At 43.0% G+C, this 23,882-nt stretch overlaps 1 protein-coding gene across 2 annotated transcripts in view; it reads left to right on the top strand.

The window, feature by feature from the left end:
- Positions 1-12,780, top strand: part of CDH22 (cadherin 22) — a 604,297-nt gene extending 591,517 nt beyond the window's left edge. Inside the window, exons 12-13 of one of the 2 annotated variants that reach the window (XM_077459248.1) lie at positions 2,995-3,246; positions 12,029-12,780. In XM_077459248.1, the coding sequence (XP_077315374.1) occupies positions 2,995-3,246; positions 12,029-12,540 (764 nt within the window). In that variant the 3' untranslated portion in view covers positions 12,541-12,780. Of the gene's footprint in view, positions 1-2,994; positions 3,247-12,028 lie in introns of those variants that run through there. The other variant, XM_077459250.1, reaches the window with a different exon arrangement.
- Positions 12,781-23,882: the final 11,102 nt, after the last annotated feature.

Here is a 23,882-nt window from a genome sequence, read left to right as displayed (position 1 = left end):
ATCTGACATAAACAAAAAGGTTTATTTTCGTTTTCGTTGCAACAGTTCGATTCGAAATTACGCTGACAATAGAGATCTGTGTCCATCAAACCTGTGGTCGAATGTGCCTAACCTTAGCTCTATTAGTTCAAGATTATTCTACATAGAGAGAAAAGATTTGACATTATAGAGACAATAGCAAAAAAAAGGTCGAATGTGCCTAACCTAACTCTATTAGTCCAAGATAGAGAGAAAAGGATTCGACATGAAGATTCGACGAAACAGTCGCCGTGAGCGGACATTTATGGTCAAATGCTCTGCCCATAGGCTATAGAAGAATTCTAATGTTGGTTGACTAGTAATATTTATAAAATATAATTATTACTAGTGTCCTACAACATTAGAATTCTACTATAGCTTGTAGGTGGAACATTCAACCGATTGCGGTGTCGTACTGTTTAGCTTCTTCTTAGAACATTCGACATTCATAAGCCTTCAATGACAGATTTGACCTTAATTATTTTGTTTTTTTGGACGAATGGATTTTTGAACGAAACAAAATAGATAAAAACGAATTTCGGGTGTAACTAAATAAATGTATTTCTCGGAAGAAAAAAAAATTCCGAAACAAAATATTTCAGTGTGCACATGTCTACTATGCATCAGTTGTTGCACATTTCAAAAAAGTTTTTCCACTACCCGCCACAAAGCATTATGGTGCATTGTGGTGCTATTCAAGACTTGGCAGTTCTATTTTCCTGTTTTCTAACTTATTCTTAAATAGCCATGAATCTTGTAATTTATGTTGGCGTCATAGTCCCGTAATGTTGTCAGCTGACATTTTGTTTTAATTTGTAGGACACTCATTTTTTTTCCTCACTACATTTTATCTTCTGTCTCTCATTATATCTTATGTCTCATTATACAATCAAACTGTATTTTCCTGTTTAATACCTGTTCTTGCAAAATCCTTTATCCCATATACAGTATATCGCCATAAATAAGCGCAGTAATCCAAAGGGCTCCAAAGTGGTCATGTAAGAATCTGGTGATGTATAAAATGAAAATAATCACATGAGATAAGTGCCAACAGCCAGACAAAAGGGAAAATGTAAATGCATATTCCCTTTACAGCTACTGATGAAAGCTAGAATCCAGTACTACACTATTTAAATACATGTTTTACCGGCTTAAATATTTGAAAATCAATTCAATCAGCCTTGTGAGCGAGGTAATCGAACAAAATACTACGGCCTAATACTGTACTTCACTGTAGCTAAAACTTAAGAAACACAGTCTTGCCTAAGACTTACCTAGCCTGTGATTGGACATTGAAGGAGTAGCAGGACCCTAGTGAAGCTTTCCCTTTTGTCTCTCCCTAAAAACACTGCACAAAAGCAGTAGAGTCCTAATTGGCTCAGAAAACTGACCCCGTCCCCCTTTTACTTAGGAAAAGCAGATGCGAGGCACATGACTTGAATCTATTTATCATCAGTCAAGGGGTGTTGGTTGGACTTGAAGAATTCACTTCTGCAGCTCCACAATGTTGAGGTCCCCCCAGGAGAAATGGTCTCCCCAGCTGAGAAACCCAAGTGATATCGACAAGAAAAGTGTTAAACAGTCATCTTAAAGTCATCTTAGGGGTCCATATCCCTTATTGTTAATAAAAATGAGACACCAGGGAAATAAAAGGTAGCCAAACCATTTTAAGAATCATGGAATCCTCCTTCATCAGGGCTGAAACATTACATCAATAATTAAGGTCAATATGGGGAATGTAAAACATGGTCATAAATGATCCTCATAATACAAAGTTAAATCAAAAGAAACAGTATTCATACTAAACCAGTAAAGAATAAACATTTACATAAAGCAAATAAATCAATAAAATAGCATATAAGAAAATAATATATACACCTAATTAAAAGATGTGTATATATGGTATAGGACCCCTGATATCCCTAATTAATAAGATCACCCATAAAAAAAGAAGATCCCTGGATGCTCAGTGAATAAAGTATAATTATTGTATAGGCAGTCCCTATGAGTTCAGCCTTAAGTATAGATGTGCTCCATGCATAGAACCCTATGGAAAGCTTACCCAACATGCATCTGAACAATCAAGTGCCTGAGTGTTTCAGAAGAATATTCATAAGCAACTGTGAGTACTTACTCTACCTTGAGCCTTACCCCTTGTAATGCCTTCATAACTAACCTTAAACTTTTAACCTAAATGTCCAAAAAAATAAAAAGCAGTCAACACATCCTGAAACTCCACCAACCTTTATTTGTACAAGTATCTGCTGCTCTATATTATTTTAATGGGGAGCTCCAAGCTTTAGTTCTTCAAACCCATTGGGTGGGATACCAGTAGTCAACGAGATACGTATCCTTGTCATCTTCTGTAAAGGTTGCTTCTCCTTACATGGCAGGATGGGAAAACCCAAACTTGAATTATCCAGTCAGTTTGCATGTGACAACTTGTCATGGCACAACTTAAATTTTAACTTTAAAACAACCATTTTAGCAGCGAGAATAGGGGTTTAATCAGTAACATTTTTAACTTCTAACACTCTGTATTACATATTTAAAACAGAAATTCAGGGAAATGAAATAATCCAATTGTTAAAACATTTAAAGCGGATCTCTAGTTTACGTTTTCTTACTTGTCTGCAGTCGTGGAGGAGGTGTTGTCCTTAAAGTTCCCTCTGAAGCAACACTAAACTGCAAACTTGGCTCAGCCCCTTGGTTGCCCCTAGATGGATGGTCCCATTGACCAATGAGGATGCTCAGAAGGTCGCAAGGGATGAAGGAAAAATCCAACTTTTATGGGAAACTTTTATATTTACTCTAGTTGGCAATGTACGATAGAAGAAAAGCTAGAATTCTTTACACCTATAGAAAATCATAACTGGATGCAGATTAAAGGCTTTGCACTGAGGGGGAGTGGCTGTCAAAAAGGAATTGTTTTTGGAATATTCTTTATTTATGACATGACTGCATTTCCATCTGCAGATAACACAGCATCAGTACATACACACCGGATGCCGTTTGACAGGAGAGAGCAAGACATGTATATCCTGCCAATTCTGGTTGTTGACGGAGGTACACCAGCGCTAAGCAGTACAGGAACCCTTACTATAAGAGTATGCGGCTGTGACAGCACTGGCGCTGTGCAGTCATGTAACACTACTGCCTATGTGATGGCTGGGAGTCTCAGTCCTGGAGCCCTTATCGCCTTGCTGGTGTGTGTCCTGATTCTTGTTGGTGAGTTCACACAATTGTACTGTGTTTTTGTCTCTGTAAATGTCTCATCTTCTATGAATTGTACAGGAAGCCCAAGTCCTACCTGTGGTCCACCAACAAATGAGAGTGCCAGAGTCAACTAAACTGGCTGAAGACCCCTCTCATTCCACCTTGACATGGATACTTGTCATTCTTTTATTTATTTCTCATGCATTCTTGGTTTTTCTCTTCTTTGCTCTGGAAAAGTTTTTATGTTTGTCTGTTTGTGTCCTTTCTATGTTTATTTGGGAATTGAACAGTCAGCCTGGCTAACGGGCCCTGGTTACACATATTTTTTTCTTGGTTACATCCAAAGGTGGGTACAATCTGTTTTGGCTGCTGGAAACACAATTTATTGCTGCTCTTAAAGTGGAAGTAAACTCCACTATCGTTTTCAGCCAAGGAAGCTGCCATCTTTGCCTCTGTTTAATCTTCAACTGCTATGGTGCTGCACATGTGATTCGTTATGACACCGGCCATTGGATGGTTTGATAGTTTGGCTGAGAGCACAGCCAATGTGCAGTTAGCATTCCCGGCATGCCTTTTTTTTTTACTGTTTAAATGGATGGGTTTACTTCCACTTTAAGGCCTCATGCACACTGGATGTTTTTTGATGTTTTTACAGCAGCTGTTTTTGGCTGTAGATGTTTTTTTCTACAGTCAATAAATTCTCCATCATGTTATTCTATGTGTCCATGCACACATAGGCTGTTGTCAGCAGTTTTGGGCAGGGGCGTTTTTGAGCAGTAAAAAAAACCCAAAACTAGGTTGTAAAATGCTCGATAAACGCTCAAAAACATTGTTCGCCAGCATTTTTTAACATTTTTGATCCATTGAAAAAAATGAATAAATAAATTTTTCTTAAAAAAAAACAAAAAAAAACACTAACGTGGAAAAAACGCTAAAAAAACGGTATTGCAAAAAACTTTGAAAAAGGTTGAAAAACCATCTGCAAAGCTACTGACGTTTTTATAACGTTATTTTAACGTCCAGTGTGCATGAGGCCTAAAGGTGCAGCTTTCTATTTATCTAGTGTTCCAGCTAATTAGGTCGCACAGGGACCTGCTTTCCCTTAGGGCCGGTTCACACTGCGACGCGAGGCGAGGCGACACGGCTCGCCTCGCCTCGCTCCCGCAAGTCGCCCCCGTTCTGTACAATGGAACCGTTCTGAGAGGAGCGACTCGAGTCGCTCCGACTCAGAAAAAAGGTTCCTGTACTACTTTGGGGCGACTTCGGGGGCGACTTGCATTGACTTCTATACAGAAGTCCTCTGCAAGTCGCCGCTGAGGTCCGTGCAGGTCGCGGCGAGGCAAGTCGGAGACGCCTCGCCGCGCATCGCTGTGTGAACCGGCCCTTATTCACCCACTTAGTTGGATGAATAAGGGAAAGCTGTGTTCTCTTCTATCACCCATGTAAACACAGCTTTGCCTGATTTGCAAACTGAACACAAAGAAAAAGTGCTTAACTCCATAAGTAACCTAACCCCATTGTACAGATGGCAAAAATGACTTATTTTATTATGTTCAATAGGTGTTTAACCCATTCACACTATGCAGTGCTGTAGCACGATACTTAGGGGTTGATTTACTTAAAGTGGTTGTATAGCCAAATTGGCGACTTTTACCCACAGGAAAGCCTATAATAAGGCTTACCTGTAGGTTAAAAAAATATCTCCTAAACCTGTACGGTTTAGGAGATATTCCTTTCGCAATGCGCCACTGACTGCAGCGGCGTATGCACACAGGGGATTCCGGGCTGGAAGCCCGGCAGACGCCGGACTCTGTCGGAGAGAAATCTCCCGCGCGCATGCGTATGAGTATACCCGGAAGAAACGCAGAGGGAACATGTCAGCTCCCTTGGCGTGGATCAGGACAGATGTCGGGGCCTCGTTCTAAGGTAAGTATTTCATAATGAGCTAGTATGCTGTGCATACTAGCTCATTATGCCTTTTACTTTGCAGGTGAGGAAAAAAAATAATTCAGCGGGTATGCAACCGCTTTAAGGCAAATAGACTGTGCACTGTGCATAGTGCAGTTTACTTGACTCCCCTGTTCACCTACACTACATAGCACTGCATTTTAATACACCACTATGCACAGATATGACCCATTTGTACATTGTGCTTCCCTAAAATATGTGTTGTGCTTAGGCAGCCCACTCAAAATAGGCTGACTTACCATAATGTTAATACATAATATGTGCATTAACACATGCTTGATTGTGCCCCTAAGGAACACTAATGCACACATGATTTTAACTCATGACTGAGCATATATATATTAAAATTGTAAGTATTTAGCATCAAGGGTAGAGATTTCAAGGACTCAGACCACTCGCCATCTTTATTTTAGGGCCCCTCCCTACTTTTATTTAACAGCAGAAGTTTATTTTACCACTCGTAGGGGTTCTCACCATATTACAGAACAAGAAAGACTTGTGAGCCTCCTGTCTAGGGGGTCTGCTTAGATGGACAGTCCATTTCAGCACAGACAGGAATGTCTTCTCTCAGACGAAAGCCTATTCAGAGCCCCTATCTTTGAGGCCTAAACAGACACTCTCCTAGCGTCTGCTTACACACCCTTGCAGGCTGTATTGGCTGTTATTTTGTGGGGCAAACACCTACCCGGCAATCTTTCCCACACCTTCTCAGAGACTTTTTGCATGCAGGAGATAGGGACTTCCAAGAACAGTCCAAGCAGGTTTGTCCTGCACTTTTGTTCAACAAACACAGTTTCAATGCAGCAAGTCTATAGCATAAAACAAACAAAACATTTTGTCTTACAAGTCACTACATAAAAGAATGGTTCCATTTCTGACTAACAGGGTGCCCACTAATGGTTTCCCCCAAACAACAGACAGCTCTTGTATCTTTTTAGTTTTCTATCATCAGTCAGCGTTTTCACCCAGCAGAAGGCTGCCACACCAGAGAGTAAACGGAGAGAGAACTCTAAATTCCAGTCAGTTACCCCAATGAGAATTTAACCCCTTCAATCAGTGCATACCGTTTACCTTCAGTTTAGGGCAGTCAGAGATCTGTTCCTTGAATTCTCAGCTCTTTGCTGGTGTTTCCCAAATTTTGCAACAAAGTGACCCATAGTCCCGATTCATTGGCACTAGTGGGAGTGAGGATCATCACTAACTCTACAAGATCATCCTCTTGGAAACACATGGCAGAATTCAACCTTGGAGAGCCAGATTAAGAGTGACACTGCAGAGCCCTGCACTCTTCAGCGGTATTTGTCCTTTTCACACAACACACAGAATCTTCAAGAGAATTCCCACAAAAAATAAACCCCTTTGCAGAAAAGTTTTTTATTTTTACATGTTCAGCCACATGTAAGCATGTTCAGCAACACAAAACAGAGGCAGCTGTTACTACACACAGAGGCGGCTCTCTAATTAGGCAAAAGAGGCGGTTGCCTAAGGCCCCGCGCTCCTGGGGGCCTCGCGACCCGGCCAGTGTCTCCAAGCTGGCAGGGTGAGCGGGCCGGTATGGTAAAGCCTCACCGTCTTTAGTATACACTACAGCGCTGCTGCAGAGTGCAGAGGAATTGTAGAGGAGGTGGAGCTGCCGGCCACTACTGAAACCGTCAGGAGGTAGGGGCGGACTGGGCCGGGGGGGGGCTCGTAAAAATAGTGCTTGCTCTGCACCGCTGCCTGCAGACGACCGTGACACCCGCCGGCCACCGCTGCACTGTGTTAACTCTGCAGCAGAGCGGTGCGAGTATTCTATGGGTCCGTCCATCCGACGCATTTACTGCTCTGTCAGGTGGAGTGATCTCCGCCCGACAGGAGCTTCCTAGTCCCGCCCGGTGTGATGTCCTTCATTCACAGGCCGGGAGGCGGGATGAACAGGCAGAGGAGATTGTGGCTGCACAGACCTGCGAGGAGCCAGTAAAGCCCCATGCAAGAGTGAAAGTAAGTTTGCAGATGGTATTTCTAATATGCAGCATGGAGGGGATTAATGCATTACTATTCATTAACGACCAGTGTTAGTTAATTAACCCCTTTGTGCTGCATTAGTGGCAACAGTATCAGTGTTAATTAACCCCTATATGGTGCAGCATGAAAGGGTTCATAAACACTGATACTGTTGCCACTAATGCAGTGCAAAGGGGTTAATTAACTTCCACTGGTCACTAATGCATCAGTGGTGTATTTGATACTATCCCCACCATACACTCCGCACCCCTCTCATCTACATAATACCCCCACCATACACTCCGCACCCCTCTCATCTACATAATACCCCCACCATCCCTCTCATCTACATAATACCCCCACCATACACTCCGCACCCCTCTCATCTACATAATACCCCCACCATACACTCCGCACCCCTCTCATCTACATAATACCCTCCACCATACGCTCCACACCCCTCTCATCTACATAATACCCCCACCATACGCTCCGCACCCCTCTCATCTACATACTACCCCCACCATACGCGCCGCACCCCTCTCATCTACATAATACCCCCACCATACACTCCGCACCCCTCTCATCCACATACTACCCCCACCATACACTCCGCACCCCTCTCATCTACATACTACCCCCACCATACACTCCGCACCCCCTCTCATCTACATACTACCCCCACCATACACTCCGCACCCCTCTCATCTACATACTACCCACCATAAACTCCGCACCCCTCTCATCTACATACTACCAACCATACACTTCGCACCCCTCTCATCTACATACTACCCTCCATACACTCCGCACCCCTCTCATCTACATACTACCCCCCACCATGCACTCCACATTCCTCTCATGTAAATACTACCCACCATACACTCCGCACCCCTCTCATGTACATACTACCCTCACCATACACTCCGCATCCCTCTCATGTACATACTACCCCCACCATACACTCCGCACCCCTCTCATGTACATACTACCCCCACCATACACTCCGCACCCCTCTCATCTACATACTACCCCCACCATACACTCCGCACCCCTCTCATGTACATACTACCCCCACCATACACTCCGCACCCCTCTCATGTACATACTACCCCCACCATACACTCCGCACCCCTCTCATCTACATACTACCCCACCATACACTCCGCACCCCTCTCATCTACATACTACCCCCACCATACACTCCGCACCCCTCTCATCTACATACTACCCCCACCATACACTCCGCACCCCTCTCATCTACATACTACCCCCACCATACACTCCGCACCCCTCTCATCTACATACTACCCCCACCATACACTCCGCACCCCTCTCATCTACATACTACCCCCACCATACACTCCGCACCCCTCTCATCTACATACTACCTCCACCATACACTCCGCACCCCTCTCATCTACATACTACCCCCACCATACACTCCGCACCCCTCTCATCTACATACTACCCCCACCATACACTCCGCACCCCTCTCATCTACATACTACCTCCACCATACACTCCGCACCCCTCTCATCTACATACTACCCCCACCATACACTCCGCACCCCTCTCATCTACATACTACCTCCACCATACACTCCGCACCCCTCTCATCTACATACTACCTCCACCATACACTCCGCACCCCTCTCATGTACATACTACCTCCACCATACACTCCGCACCCCTCTCATGTACATACTACCTCCACCATACACTCCGCACCCCTCTCATGTACATACTACCTCCACCATACACTCCGCACCCCTCTCATGTACATACTACCCCCACCATACACTCCGCACCCCTCTCATCTACATACTACCCCCACCATACACTCCGCACCCCTCTCTACATACTACCCCCACCATGCACTCCGCACCCCTCTCATGTACATACTACCCCCACCATACACTCCACACCCCTCTCATCTACATACTACCAACCATACACTCCGCACCCCTCTCATCTACATACTACCCCCCACCATGCACTCCACATTCCTCTCATGTAAATACTACCCACCATACACTCCGCACCCCCCTCATGTACATACCACCCACCATACACTCCGCACCCCTCTCGTGTACATACTACCCACCATACAATCCGCACCCCTCTCATGTACATACTACCCACCATACACTCCGCACCCCTCTCATGTACATACTACCCACCATACACTCCGCACCCCTCTCATGTACATACTACCCACCCCCATACACTCCGCACCCTTTTCATGTACATACTACCCACCATACACTCCGCACCCCTCTCCTCTACATACTACCCACCATGCACTCGGCACCCCTCTCATGTACATACTACCCACCATACACTCCGCACCCCTCTCATATACATACTACCCACCATACACTCCGCACCCCTCTCATGTACATACTACCCACTCCCATACACTCCGCACCCTTCTCATGTACATACTACCCACCATACACTCCACATTCCTCTCCTCTACATACTACCCACCATACACTCCACATTCCTCTCCTCTACATACTACTTGCCTCCATAGACTCCGCACCCCTCTCATGTACATATTACCCACCGTCATACCCTCCACTTTCCTCTCCTACTCAAATTTACCGCCACTGTACAGTAGGGGCCCCTACTAGGGAGATGATGACCCGTGGCATACAGAAAAAACTGTGAGTGTGGATAAATGATGCTACCTATTGGGCATGGCTTTTTAGTTTGATTAGAAATTTTAGTTTTTTTTTTTTTTATATTCTTTACAGTTTTATTTTTTATACAATCTTTTTATTTATTTGTTTGCGTCTTTTGCTGAAATTTTTTGGTTTCTTTGGTGAGATATCAGGGGTCTAAACAGAACCCTGAAGTCTCACTTTTGAGACAGAGAAAGGAAATGAGGAAACACGTTCCCCAGTTCCTTTCTCTATAGTGTCAGCTGCACTGCAGATGAATGAACAGGAGACAGAGGCTCCTGTTAATTCATAAACTAAAGCATAGTATGCTATGAATGAACACAGTGAGTGATCAGTTCCAATCACTCACTGTGTTCTTTTAGAAAAGGTAGGTTTACCAGCCCCCTTTTCCTGGCCTCTATCCTGAAGATCCCCCCACAGCAGTCAGCTGGAGAGCAGAGGAGGGAAGTGGGGGCACACCTTTATTTTTTATCGATTGAATTATTTTTTCCATTATGGTCGTGAGTGGGGCCTCATGTCTAAGTTTTGCCTAAGGCCTCACAAAGCCTAGAGCCGCCTCTGACTACACAGTTTCAGTACTTCTGTGGTTAAACACTTTATAACTTGTCCAATTAGCATAGCTCCAATGGAGATACCTACAGTATGTTCACATAGTTCCTCTGACTTTTCCTCATATCCTCATCCCAACAAAAGGGCAACGGTCCTGCTTCACTTCCCTCCCCATTGTGGAGTAGACTTGACGTTCCGTCGAAGGGGGGACACAATGCAGCACTATGAGCACTTACATGGTGTTCTTTGGTGTCTCCTCTGTATGAGAAGAGTCCCTCTTTAGCTGTTTCTGCTGTTCAGCTGCCCAAAAGAACCAATAGACCCACCCACCACTGCTCATAAATCCATGAGTAAAGAAGTATGAGTGGCAGAAAAATGTTGCCAAGTAAGATTTAGGCAAGTTTGTTTTGATAAACCCTGGAGCACCTCTCCATATGTAAATAAGAAACCATATACACCGACTGCAGTCCTGTCCTTTTCCACACAATACAGTATATTATTATTCTGTCAAACAACATATACATTATATACTGGGTATATTCATATTGTGATATTGGGGAATTCAGCTCAGTGGTTAGAATCATTATATTGAGTCCATGCCAGTCTGAACTATGGTTCAGGGGTTGCCAGCCCACTTGTATTAGACAAAATCTAGGTAAAGCAAAGTCTTTTATATAATTTCTCTCACACGGGTTTTCAGTTTCACACAACAAAACGGATATAAAAAATGGCAAGGCACCTGGCTCCCGCTTCAGTAGTGCCCTAATCTTTTCAGTGGTCCCACAGACCATCTCCCCCAGCTCTCTTGGCTCTCCTGTGCTCAGTTAGCTTGTAGTTACAGCACCCTGCTGTATTGGCCCCACTCTGTGGACTCTCAATAAGGGTTCTCCTGGTGCTCCAGGCTCTCCCACTCCTCCGAGACTCAAAGATTCCCTAAGTCCAATGGAGTAGCCGAGTCACCTCAGTTCCCCCAGTCCACCAGACTCACTCAGCAGACTCATTCTCTGCATCCTGTGGGCTCCTTATGGAAGCCCTGCACTATGGTCAGGCCCTTGTTTATAGCAAGTGTGCACACCTGCACACTCCCAAAGCCTGCAGGTCTCCAATAAGACCTGGACACTGGAATGAAGATTCCGTCCTACCCAAGACTCTTTGAAGCTTCCGGACTCTAGACCCTGATCTGGGATTAAAAACTCAGTCTTTTCTGCTCAGGCACAATACTCTGAAGCCCTGCACTTCTCATTAATGTGGACCCTGTGTTGCTTTCCCTATACTCACACAGTGGCAGGGCCTAGCACTGTAACTATATACACATAGTATTCTGTATATATTCTTATATATTCTTCTACTATCATAAAGAGAAGTTCATCAATGTACTTTGCTGATTCATGAAAATTAGATCTTCCATTTTCAAATAAAGGGTAATATTCACAAAGTTAGTATGAAGTTCACGGCCTTTTATAAGGATAATAACCTTTTAACTGAACAGTTGTAGTCACCGTCATTGCGTTTTATAAGGGAAATAACCTTTTAAGTAAACAGTCTCCATTTTCCTGCCTACGCACAATTATTCGTTATAACACATACTCTGTTTTCTTCTGCAGTGTTGATTCTTCTTATTCTGGCTCTAAAGCGACACCACCAGGGTCACCTGGCATCAGATGAGGATGAAGATATGAGGGACAACGTCATCAAGTACAATGATGAGGGCGGAGGAGAACAGGATACAGAGGCTTACGATATGTCAGCCTTGCGAAGCTTATACAACTTCAGTGAAGGGAGCGAGGCTGGAGGGGACAGTTCACTTGCTTCCCAGCGTCACCCACTGCCCCAGTGGTTTCCAGGGGCTGAAATGGACTTTTCACTCTTCAGAGACTACATCAGTAGAAAAGTGAGGATGGCAGATCAGGACTCGACAGTGCCTCCTTATGACTCCTTTCAGACTTATGCCTTTGAGGGATCTGGCTCCAGTGCAGCCTCTCTCAGTTCCATAAGCACCTGGTCTACAACTTCAGAGCAAGACTTTTCTCAATTGGGCTCTTGGGGCCCCAGGTTTCGCCAACTGGCTGCTCTATATGCTGGACACAAGGGGCAGGAAGAAAGCCAGGGGTCCTAGCCCTACTCAATCCCTCTGTTTTCAGGGTACCAAGACCTTATGTTCTAATTCCGGGGCAAAACTGCTCCATATTTATTACATCTCAGTATGTAAGCAGCATATTACATGACTCTACTATGCTCATTCATTGCATCATTACATGGCAGCTCATTTAACCACAGTTACCTCCTATCACTGTCATCCTGCTCTGTTTCTACTCAACACAGTTCTCTCCATAAAGTAAATAACCATGTGCCATTAGTTCAAACTGTCTGCTCATTGAATATATAAATAGAAATCATCTACCAATATTGCACTCAAATATATTGGTCATTATCTGTGAGTATAAAGGTGAGAGAATCATCTAATCATCTTTAAAGAAAGGAAAATCTAACAAATACAATAACTGTAGCTGTACAGTGATCATGCGGACTCAAACATAATTATTGGTTATAATAAGATATTATTCTCCCCTTTCCAAAGGGTCTTATATTCTTGTCCTGCTGTTTGCAGCGTTTGCCCAATTTATGTCTGACAAGTGACATATGATGGTCTCACTACTATGGGTCATAGAAGTTACAATCAACTGGCCTTGTTCTGTAATTCTGAAGATATTTCACCATTCATCCAAGTGGCTTCCTCAGTTATAATAAGTATCAGGAACATAACCCAAAATGTATAACCACATGGACAACTAAGTCACCTTAACCCAATTATTACAGTGTTATGAAGTATATCAAGATAGATACTGATTGTAAGGGAACATGAATACTGTGTTTTAATGTACATAATCCAATCACCAAGAAGCTATGGTGTCTGGGACAGGTGTCAATTATCACCTGTCACAAATGCTGGGGTATCCACTGGAATTACTGTTGAAAGACCTTCAACATACCTGAACAAGTACAGTTGGATGTAACTAACTTCTACTAGCTATATATGACCTAGTGAAATTAAAATCTTTGCAGGCCTTATATATTATGGTTGTTCTTCAATATTAGATTTTACTAGAAAGTGGTACTGCAAGTGAAATCTCTCATTTTAGTTTACAAAAGTGGTAGAGCTGAGGAATACAGAGAGGTCACAAGAACAGGAGATTGTTTTTTACCCCATCAAGTTCATAGCCCCATTTCAATATAAGAAAGATTTTTGAGTATATGATGTAGAATATACTTAAACAAGTCAAATTATTGAAAGCCAAACATATGTTGAGGACTTGCTTCAAGCTGTCTCAGAGAAGGTGGAGAGGCGTATGTGGCTCTTGCACCAGTAGTTTGGTGGTCACTGTCCTATGGTGGACAGATAAATGCGGCTCCTGAGTCAGTTTCTAGAAGTTGCATTTCTAGGTTGTATAGTGGAGAGCCATATGTGAATCCTAGACTAGTGGTTGGAGATCACTGTTCTATAGAGGAGAAGCATATGTGGCTCCTGAGCCAGTGGTTGCAGATCACTATTCTGTACAGTATTGTTTTTTAAAATTGGTTGTGAACCAGTTGAACAATTAAGCATATTAGACTGATTATAAAGCACTCTGGCATGAGCATTTGGACTGAATTACAGTATTAAATCTGTGAATATGTTGAGACTCATAGAACAGGAACTGTTGGAATACATTCATTTTTAAAAGAAAAATTATACCGAAGAAACGTTACACTGTGAAATGGCCAAACTAGCAGCTAAATATAGTAAAATATTGTGGCCTCAAAACAGGTCTTCAGATGTTTCAGCCAAAATGGTAGTAATATCCCTTCATTGTAACAATTGGCAGTTGCCTTCTTTAGACACCAGATAGTTGTCTGTGTCAGTCTGAGTGCTCAGGACAGGAGTCAGGACAATGTGAATTCTCTGTCACAATATAGCCGCAGCCTTGAAAAACTTTTTTATTTCAATGGGTGTCTGGAAAAAAGTAACAAAGCATTTTCTAAAACATCTAAGCTACTCTCAAGTGACTTTCACAGCCGATTGAGTCACTAGTAGCAAAAGTAATAAAAATGAAAATATGGAACATTTTTAACAATGCTTATCTGTAAATTTACTTTTTTGGTCTATCCCCATGTCAGTATACCATGGGTCAGATTCTCTTCCCCAACCACATTCAGTCACCAGACCCACAAAGAACCAACGGGTAAGGGGAGGCCTATGCTGACATGTGGATAGGTATGGACATAAAAATACAGGTAAGTATTCATAACAGTTTTTTGTATTCCTGGTTTCATGTCTACTAACTATGGAATCTAGCAAGCAATAACAATAAATAAGGGCAGGAAACAAGAATGGAAACCAACATAACTACAACGCCAGCTTGAATGTGAAAAGGATTAATTAATGAGATAGAGCCGGAAGATAAAACTGAGGACACAAAGTGCAGAGATCCTAACCACAATGTCTACTTCACTAGAAAGAAATCCCTTTTGAGAAAGTAGCCATTCCCCTCTTCAGCCTTTAAAAAAGGACAAAGATTATCCACCATGGAACAAGGATAAAAAGAGAATGCTATAGGGTAGGACTCTTAGATTTATAGACTTGTTACAGTGTGTTCCTATGGGGTCACCGACGGAGAAGCTGACCTGTAGTATGCTAACATGAAGAGACCAGGGAACCCCTTTAACTGATTCAAGGAACCATAGATTGAAGCCATTGCTCCCACCAGTGAAGGTGACACTTAAGTGTACACGTGAATATACATTGCTCATGAATGTCTCATTCGTTTTAGGCTGTTTTATTGTTTTTCAAAAAACTATTGTTAAGGGCTAAATTTATAAATCTAAAACACAAGTTGTCTTACCTTAAAAAAAAAAGTTATGTTTAAAATGATACATGTTTCAAAATCAGAATAGTATTGTAAGTATAAAACATTAAACAGTGCTGCATCTAAAACATAGTCGACTTCCTGTTGGAAAAATGCTTGATAACATAATGCAACAGGTTGCCTTCAGCCAGACTGCAGATGTTAGAACAATATTAAATACTGTATGTCCAACTATATGAAGGTTTGATAGTATTTAGGATGAATGCCAACTTTACCAAGTTACTTTAAGTAGCATATTTTTAACACTATTTACACACCATGCAATCATTTTGTATGACTTTCCGCAGCCTTAGAATCCCACTTATTTTTGAAACATATCATCATCTTATCTTTCCTATCCCAGCAAAATACCATGTTATAAAGGAAAAATGCACGCCCACTATATTATTGTCTATGGCTGTCCAGCTCTGTAAAAGCAAGTAGGGGCTTATCTCTAAACAGTCATGTACCAGGGTACTTAAGAGGGTGCGGTAAAATGAACACTCAAATGCTGCCGGAATTTGATATTTTTATCTTTCAAACTTTAACAGCAGATTCTATTGAGTTTGCCAATTTAAAGGAGAAAGAAAGTTATTTTAAAAAAAAAAGTACATTTATTAAGTTTTAAGTAAATTATCTTTTTTATACAAAGTATATAAAAATCCTTATTTTAAAAATACAAATTACAGGGTGCCTCCATGACACAGAGTTCACAGTATGGGGTTTTCAAGGTGGAGCCCAGCAGAAGCTTCCACACTCTAAACAGAACAGGAGGGAAAGAGAAGAGGTTGGAGTCATTCCTCAAATTAATTCAGTTGTGTTTATAAATTCAAGCTTGAACTATTGGCCTCTGTCATAGATTCATTTTATTTTTCAGCAGAGCAGTGAAGTATAGATGGGTACGTATGTGAAAAGGAGACTTTATGTATATGCAATGTTTTATATGTTATATATGACCAACATGAGCCGCAAGTGAAGCAAATGTCCTAAATGTGCACTAACACCAAGTGTGCTCTGGTCATCACTGATCCAAATGCGGAAATTTCAAAGGATGCTGCCAGGAACCAGCCAGTAAATCCACAATTTACTGTATTTCAATGTATAATGCCAAAAGTGTAGGGCACCCTGCCATTACAAATATATTGGCTTGTTAGATATTTGCATTCCAAAACCATGGGCATTAATATGGAGTAAGACCCTATATGGCTACATTTACACAGCTGAACAACTGGGGCAGACAGGGGAGCCGCCAGCGAGAATCGCCACCAGATATAAACCCGCAACCAGCAGTTACTAGTCATCTGAGTGGTTACATATGGCTAGAGCCCCTGACTGATCCTAGACCGATGTGCATTCAGGGTCAATGTTTCTGCAGAGATTTTGGTCCCACACAAACTGGCTGCAGCTAATCACCCAGTTTGTATGGTGAATCCAGATACAGTGTTTAGCCGCTTCTAAATGCTGCAAAATATTTGCACCCATTTAGCCATGTAAATATAGCCTAACAGCCTCCACCTTTCTTAGGAGGCTCTCCATGTGATGCTGTAGTGTGTCTGTGGGGGTTTTAGCCCACTTAGCCAAAAGAGCATTTATGAGGTCAAGCACTGAAGTTAGATGAGTAGACCTGACTTGCAACTGGTTTTCTATTTTTTTCCAAAGGTGTTCTGTAGGGGTTTGATCAGGCTCACTGCAGACCACTTAATGCCCTCCACACCAGATTCATCAAACCATGTACCTGTATTTATGTACAGGAGCACAATCATGCAGAAACACTAACTCCCTAGACCAAGGATGGCCAACCTTGGCACCCCAGATGTTTTGGAACTATGTTTCCCATGATGCTCTGGAACTCGGCAGTGTAGTTTAGCATCATGGGAAATGTGGTTCCAAAACATCTGGGGTGCCAAGGTTTGGCATCACTGCCCTAGACTGTGCCACAAGGTCGAAAGCTCATAATTGCCTAAACTGTCTTTGTATGTAACACAAGCCTTTACTGGAACTCAATATTTTGTTTTTTTTAGACAGATCTGTATACCATCAGCTACAATATATCTACAACTGAGTGTCGCAACCCTTGCTTGTGTGTATATATATATATATATATATATATATATATATATATATATATATATATATATATATATATTTATATATCTATATATATATATATATATCTATATATATATATATATATATATATATATATATATACACTATATATATATATATATATATATATACACTATATATATATATATATATACCATATATATATATATATATATATATATATATATATATATATATATATATATATATATATATATATATATATATTAATATATGGTCTGTGGAAGACCTTCATCTGCAGAAGCGCATATATATATATAATTTATTTTTATTTTTTTCAGTCCTGATTATAATAAATAAAATATATATAAAACCACTTCACAATCCATTTAAATATATACTTGCATATTTGAAATTTCCACAATACAACTTGTGTTTCTAGATTTAATGGCTCTTCCATTAAAACTATAAGATTTATACATGTCCCTGTCTGTATTCCTGCCCTTCACTATCATGGCCATTACCACCATTTTTCAGCTGTCTTTTTTTTCTATATTCTGTACACGATGATGTTACTTCTATTAACACCAGCTGTAATTTTTCCTGCCAACAGAGCAATGTTTTCAGACTCCAACCACAGCTGAACTTAACAGGGTACCCTCTTTGGATTAACACACGGTCCTCAAGAGGTCAGATCTGCAGTATTAGCTGTCATTGACAATGTAAATTCTGTCACTTTTCATGATATTCACATCTGAACCTGTGCTTTCCCATCCATTTTGTCTACCCAGTGCAGTTATAACATCTCAGTCTCCCACAATGCACTACAACACCTTCTAACAGGGAATTCATTCGTTTATCATGATTCTTCAAAGGACAAAAATAAACAGTTGTTCTACTAATTTTATTGCAGTATATTTTTTATTGTTGGCAGAAATGGGAGGGGAAGGCAGAGATTCGGCTGTTTGGTGAAATAATATTATATGATGATTCGTACACACTCACTGGCCACTTTATTAGGTACACCTTGCTAGTACCTGGTTGGACCCCCTTTTGCCTTCAGAACTGCCATAATTCTTTGTGGCATTCATTCCTCAGAGATTTTGGTCCATATTGACATGATATCATCATGCAGTTCCTGCAGATTTGTCGGCTGCACATCCATAATGTGAATTTCACGTTCCACCACATCCCAAAGGTGCTCTATTGGATTGAGATCTGGTGAGTGTGGAGGCCATTGGTGTACAGTGATCTCATTGTCATGTTCAAGAAACCAGTTTGAGATGATTTGAGCTTTGTGACACGGTGCATTTTCCTGCTGGAAGGAGCCATCAGATGATGGGTACACTGTAGTCATAGGGATGGTCAGCAACAATACTCAGGTAGGCTGTGGTGTTTAAATGATGCTCAATTGGTACTACGGGGCCCAAAGTGTGCCAAGAAATTATCCCTCACCCTATTACACCACCACCAGCCTGAACTGTTGATACAAGGCAGGATGGATCCATGCTTTCATGACGTTTATGTCAAATTCCGATCCTACCATCTAAATGTCACAGCTGAATTCGATGGTTATATACATTTCAGCCTGATTGTACAATTTTTTTTTAAGAATACAATAAGTATTTAGTCTGCACATTTTCTTTTACGATCCATAGTGGATCACTTTTTCAGAGGTGATTTAAAGCCAGGTACTGGCAATCAGTACTGGCAATGCTGCTGAATCCTAAATGCCAGTTTTTTTTTTAGTCCCTATGGGGGTTTTACATTGAACTACCGTTTTGCATTCACCAAAGCCACATTTGGAATGCCTTTGCAGCATATATTGTTATTAATGGACGGTTTAACATGCAAAGTAAATTTGTCTCACTGCAAAGCATCATGGGTTTGATAATGTAAAAAAACCTGAGTGGCTCCCATGTCCATTTGTAGGCATATAGTTCCCATGGGACTTTTTGGGCAATGTACAAAATCATACACATCTTCCACTAAAAAAATATACCGACTTTATGCACAATCCATATAAAATTCGTTTTAAAAGGGGGATATTTAATTTTACAACATTGCTGGCATATTTGTACATGTACAACATAACACTAAAAACAGTATATAGGTGTATACCACTTTGTACATATAGTATCTCACAAAAGTGAGTACACACCTCACATTTTTGTAAATATTTTATTATATCTTTTCATGTGACAACACTGAAGAAATGACACTTTGGTACAATGTAAAGTAGTGAATGTACAGCTTGTATAACAGTGTACATTTGCTGTCACCTCAAAATAACTCAACACACAGCCATTAATGTCTAAACCACTGGAAACATAAGTGAGTACACCCCTAAGTAAAAATTTCCAAATTGGGCCCAATCAGCCATTTTCCCTCCCGGTGTCACGTGACTTGTTAGTGTTACAAAGTCTCAGGTGTGAATGGGGAGCCAGTGTGTTACATTTGGTGTTTAGAGCTGGCCTTGCGGTTCGCCTAGCGGTCGGTTCGCGGCAAATTTTTCTCGTTTGCGATTCGCCAAACCGGCGGACTTCTGGCACTGTTTGCGGCGGACATATTTGTTTACATTGTGAAGAACTTTGACCCATGACACATCATGGGGTACAGGACAGCCAATTGAGACATTTCAGCACATGGACAATTGGACATTCCCCCTACCTTATAAATAGACCTGATCTGGCGGCCATTTTACATTCTGCCTTTTGTCAGTTTAGGGAGAGGTTGCTGTGTGGAGCAGGGACAGACTGTAGTAACACAAATGTGTGGAGCAGGGACAGTCAGTTTAATCACTAGTTATTACTATTAGGGCCACAAAAGTCCCTTTAAGGACTGGTATAGGTGTACAGTATATAGGGTTCTGGTGCACTGCTGCTGACTGCTGTGCTGGTGATTGCTGAGTGCACTGCTGACCGATTCTGCAGCTGTCTTGTCAGTGTAGGGACAGGACGCTGTGTGGAGCAGGGACAGTCAGTTTAATGGCTAGCTATTACTATTAGGTCCACAAAGGTCCTTTTAAGGACTGGTATAGGTGTACAGTATATAGGGTTGTACATGTATAATATACTTTCTTTCAAATATACGAAGTATATTATGGTGCACTGCTGACTGCTGTGCTGCTGATTGCTGCCAGATTCTGCAGCTGTCTTTTATCAGTGTAGGGACTGAGGGACAGTTTGGTGTTCTGAGCAGGGACAGTCTGCAAATCACTAGCTACTAGGTAGCTACTATTAGGTCCTTTTAAGGACTGGTATAGGTGTACTATTTGGTGTGCAGCGTATAGTGGTGTATTACACGTATAAAATACTTGCACATATAGAAAGCATAGTATAGTGCATTTCCACTGTGCAGCATTGTGACTGCTGAGCGGTTCAGCAGCGATACTACAAAGAGTGACAAACGCAATAAAAAAAAAGTATTATAACTGGTGTGATAGACCAGTGGCCCCCAAAAATGACAGATTGAAGCAGGGTGTTATATACCATCTTCCACATACATACTGCACTTCTCTAGAGACTTTTGTCACAGGGTCATTTAAAAAATGACAGGCAGAGGAAGAGGCAGGCCCTTCCGCAGGGGTGGTAGGGGTAGGGCAGGAGCAACAGGCTTAAGCCAAAGTGGCAATTTGCAGAAGGTGCGTGCGATTACGTCAAAAGATGCACCAGACTTGGTTGAGTGGCTCACTCAGCTTTACTCTTCTGCACCCTCCTCATCCTCTCGATCTGCACCCTCTTCTTCACTCTCTGCTGTGTGCACCCCCAAAGACACCACCACCAACACCACCACCGCCATATACCCTCCGCTTGAGTCAGGAATTACTTTCCGATCCATCACAAGACATTGCCGATGTGCAGCCACTCTTGCCATTGGATCAGGAAGAGGATGTAGCAACAACCGCTACTCAGCAGTCTGACGACAGTACCCAGATCAGCCCAAGGAGGAGGTTGGTCCCCGGTGTTGCTGCCTACTCCGAGATCTCTAATTATAGTGGTGGGGAAGGTGACGTCGATGATGACGTGTCTAGTGATGTCACGTGGTTGCCCACAAGAGAGGAAGAGGAGGGGTGTTCAGAGGGAGATATGGACCAGCAGATAGGGAGAAGAAGCAGGCAGAACTTAGATTGCACAGGAGGGACAAAGCAGACTGCTAATGTATCAGGAGCGAGGCATCAACCATATACGGTCAAATCTGGTGCTCCCAGGACGCCGACACATGGCTTTGCAGTGTGGGCTTTTTTTAACGTGTCCGCTGCTGACAATAGTGTTGCCATCTGCAATCTTTGCAGTCAACGCATAAAATGCGGTAAGCCCAACACTCACCTAGGGACGACCGCCTTAAGAAGGCACATGAGCTGCCATCACCGAGCCCAGTGGAAGCAACGGAACACACAAAGCCACACTCCAGGCTCTCACCATCCAGCCTCGTCTTCTACTTCTCCTTCTCCTCTCTCCTCACAATTGTCCTCTACTCCACCTTCCATGGGCCAAATGTTCGAGCGTAAAAAAATTATGGCGCCTGGATAACCCTCTTGCCTAACGGTTGACGGCTGGCTTATCAGAACTGATAGCCCGCCAACGACTGCCATATAAACTGGTGGATTCGGGGGCCTTTCGAAAATTTGTGGCCATTGGAACACCACAATAGAAGGTCCCAGGAAGGAAGTATTTCTCACAGAAGGGCATCCCAGAGCTATATGGCCATGTTCAGCGGCAAGTGAATGTATCTCTGGCACACAGTGTCGTTGCCAAGATACATCTGACCACAGACACGTGGTCTAGCAAACACGGGCAGGGAAGGTATATAACTTTTACTGCCCACTGGGTGAACCTTCTGACGGCCGTCAAGCATGTAACCCGTGGCACCGTGTAGATTTGGTTTTACCTCCACGGATTGCATGCAGGCCTGCCTCTTCTTCTTCTTCTCCTCCTCCTACTCCATCCTCCTCCCTCTCCTCCTCGGCTGACTCCTCCTTTTCTGCTGCTAGCGTCTCTTCCGCTGCGCCGCCCGAGCTCCCCAGAACATATTCGACATGCCAGGTGAGACGTTGCCATGCTGTGCTGCGTCTGTTGTGTCTGGAAGCCAAGAGCCACACTGGCCCTGCACTCCTTTCAGCTTTGCGTTCACAGGCACATCAGTGGCTTACACCGCTCAATTTGACAGTTGGTAAAGTGGTGTGTGACAACGGTGCCAATCTGCTTGAAACAGGGCAAAATTACGCACCTGCCATACGTCTTAAACTTGGTCGTGCAGCGTTTCGTTGTAAAATACCCTGGGGTCCAGGACATCTGGTGGCAGGCAAGGAAAATCTGCCCATTTCAGAAGATCTTACACGGCCATGGCTTGCCTTGCTGACATTCAGTGGCGACACAATCTGCCGTTCAGACGTATTATTTGCGACTGCCCAACGTGATGGAACTCAACCTTCTATATGCTTGATAGGCTGCTCCAGCAAAAACGTGCAGTTAACGACTACCTGTACGAACTCTGTGGCAGAACAGGTTCTGGGGAGCTTGGTTTTTTTATCCGCGCCAGTGGCTGCTCATGCGCGATGCATGCAGACTTCGGCGGCCATTTGATGAGATCACCAAACTGGTCAGTCGCAGCCATGGCGCTATCAGTGACATCGTACCTTATGCCTTCTTTATGGAGCGTGCATTGCGTCGTGTCATTGATCAAGCTGTGGAGGAGCAGGAAGATGAGGAAGTCGCAATGCTGGATGAATTCCCGGGGGAGTCTGAAGAGGAGTCAGAGGAGGATGGTGCCAGGCGGATGAGGAGGAGCAAGAAGAGCATGCTTTAAACCTTTCTGGGATCCCTGTTGTTGTGCGTGGATGGGGAGAGGAGAACGAGGAGGACGACATTATCTTGGATGATGAGCAGGAGCCAGGTCACCACACTGCTTCCAGTTTAGTGCAAATGGGGGCCTCAATGCTCCAGTGTTTTAACAGGGACCCCCGTATAAAAAGCATAAGGGTCAAGGACCAGTACTGGGTGGTAACGTACTTAGACCCCCGGTACAAACACAAAATGGCAGAAATGTTACCACCGTCACAGAGGGCTGTCAGAATGAAGCACTTCCAGGCCTTGCTTCGAGAAATGCTGCATTCTGCTTTTGCGTGCGCTGGCAGAGGAGGAATTCCCACTCCCAGAGAAAGAGTTGCGGGTACCAATCCAACAGCGCCTGCAAGAAGAGGGCGGTTTGAAGATGTGTTGGTGACTTCTGATATGAGGTCATTCTTTCAGCCGACCCATCGACAGGTCTCATCCGGATCCAGCATCAGGGAACGCCTAGACCATCAGATTAACTACATCGGGTTAACGGCCAATATGGACGCTCTGAGGAGTGATGAACCCCTGGCCAGAGCTTGCCCAATTTGCAATGGAACTGTTGGCTTGCCCCTCATCCAGTGTCCTGTCCAAAAGGATGTTCAGAGGAATTCAACACATGTGACCAGTAGACCATGTATATGCATAACTCTATAAGCGATTTATTTAAT

This window comes from Lithobates pipiens, unplaced genomic scaffold (genome assembly GCF_037356315.1).
Source record: "Lithobates pipiens isolate NorthernLeopardFrog02 unplaced genomic scaffold, aLitPip1_a1.2 Scaffold_28, whole genome shotgun sequence".
NCBI lineage: Eukaryota > Metazoa > Chordata > Amphibia > Anura > Ranidae > Lithobates > Lithobates pipiens.
This window is presented reverse-complemented; position numbering and strand designations above follow the sequence as displayed.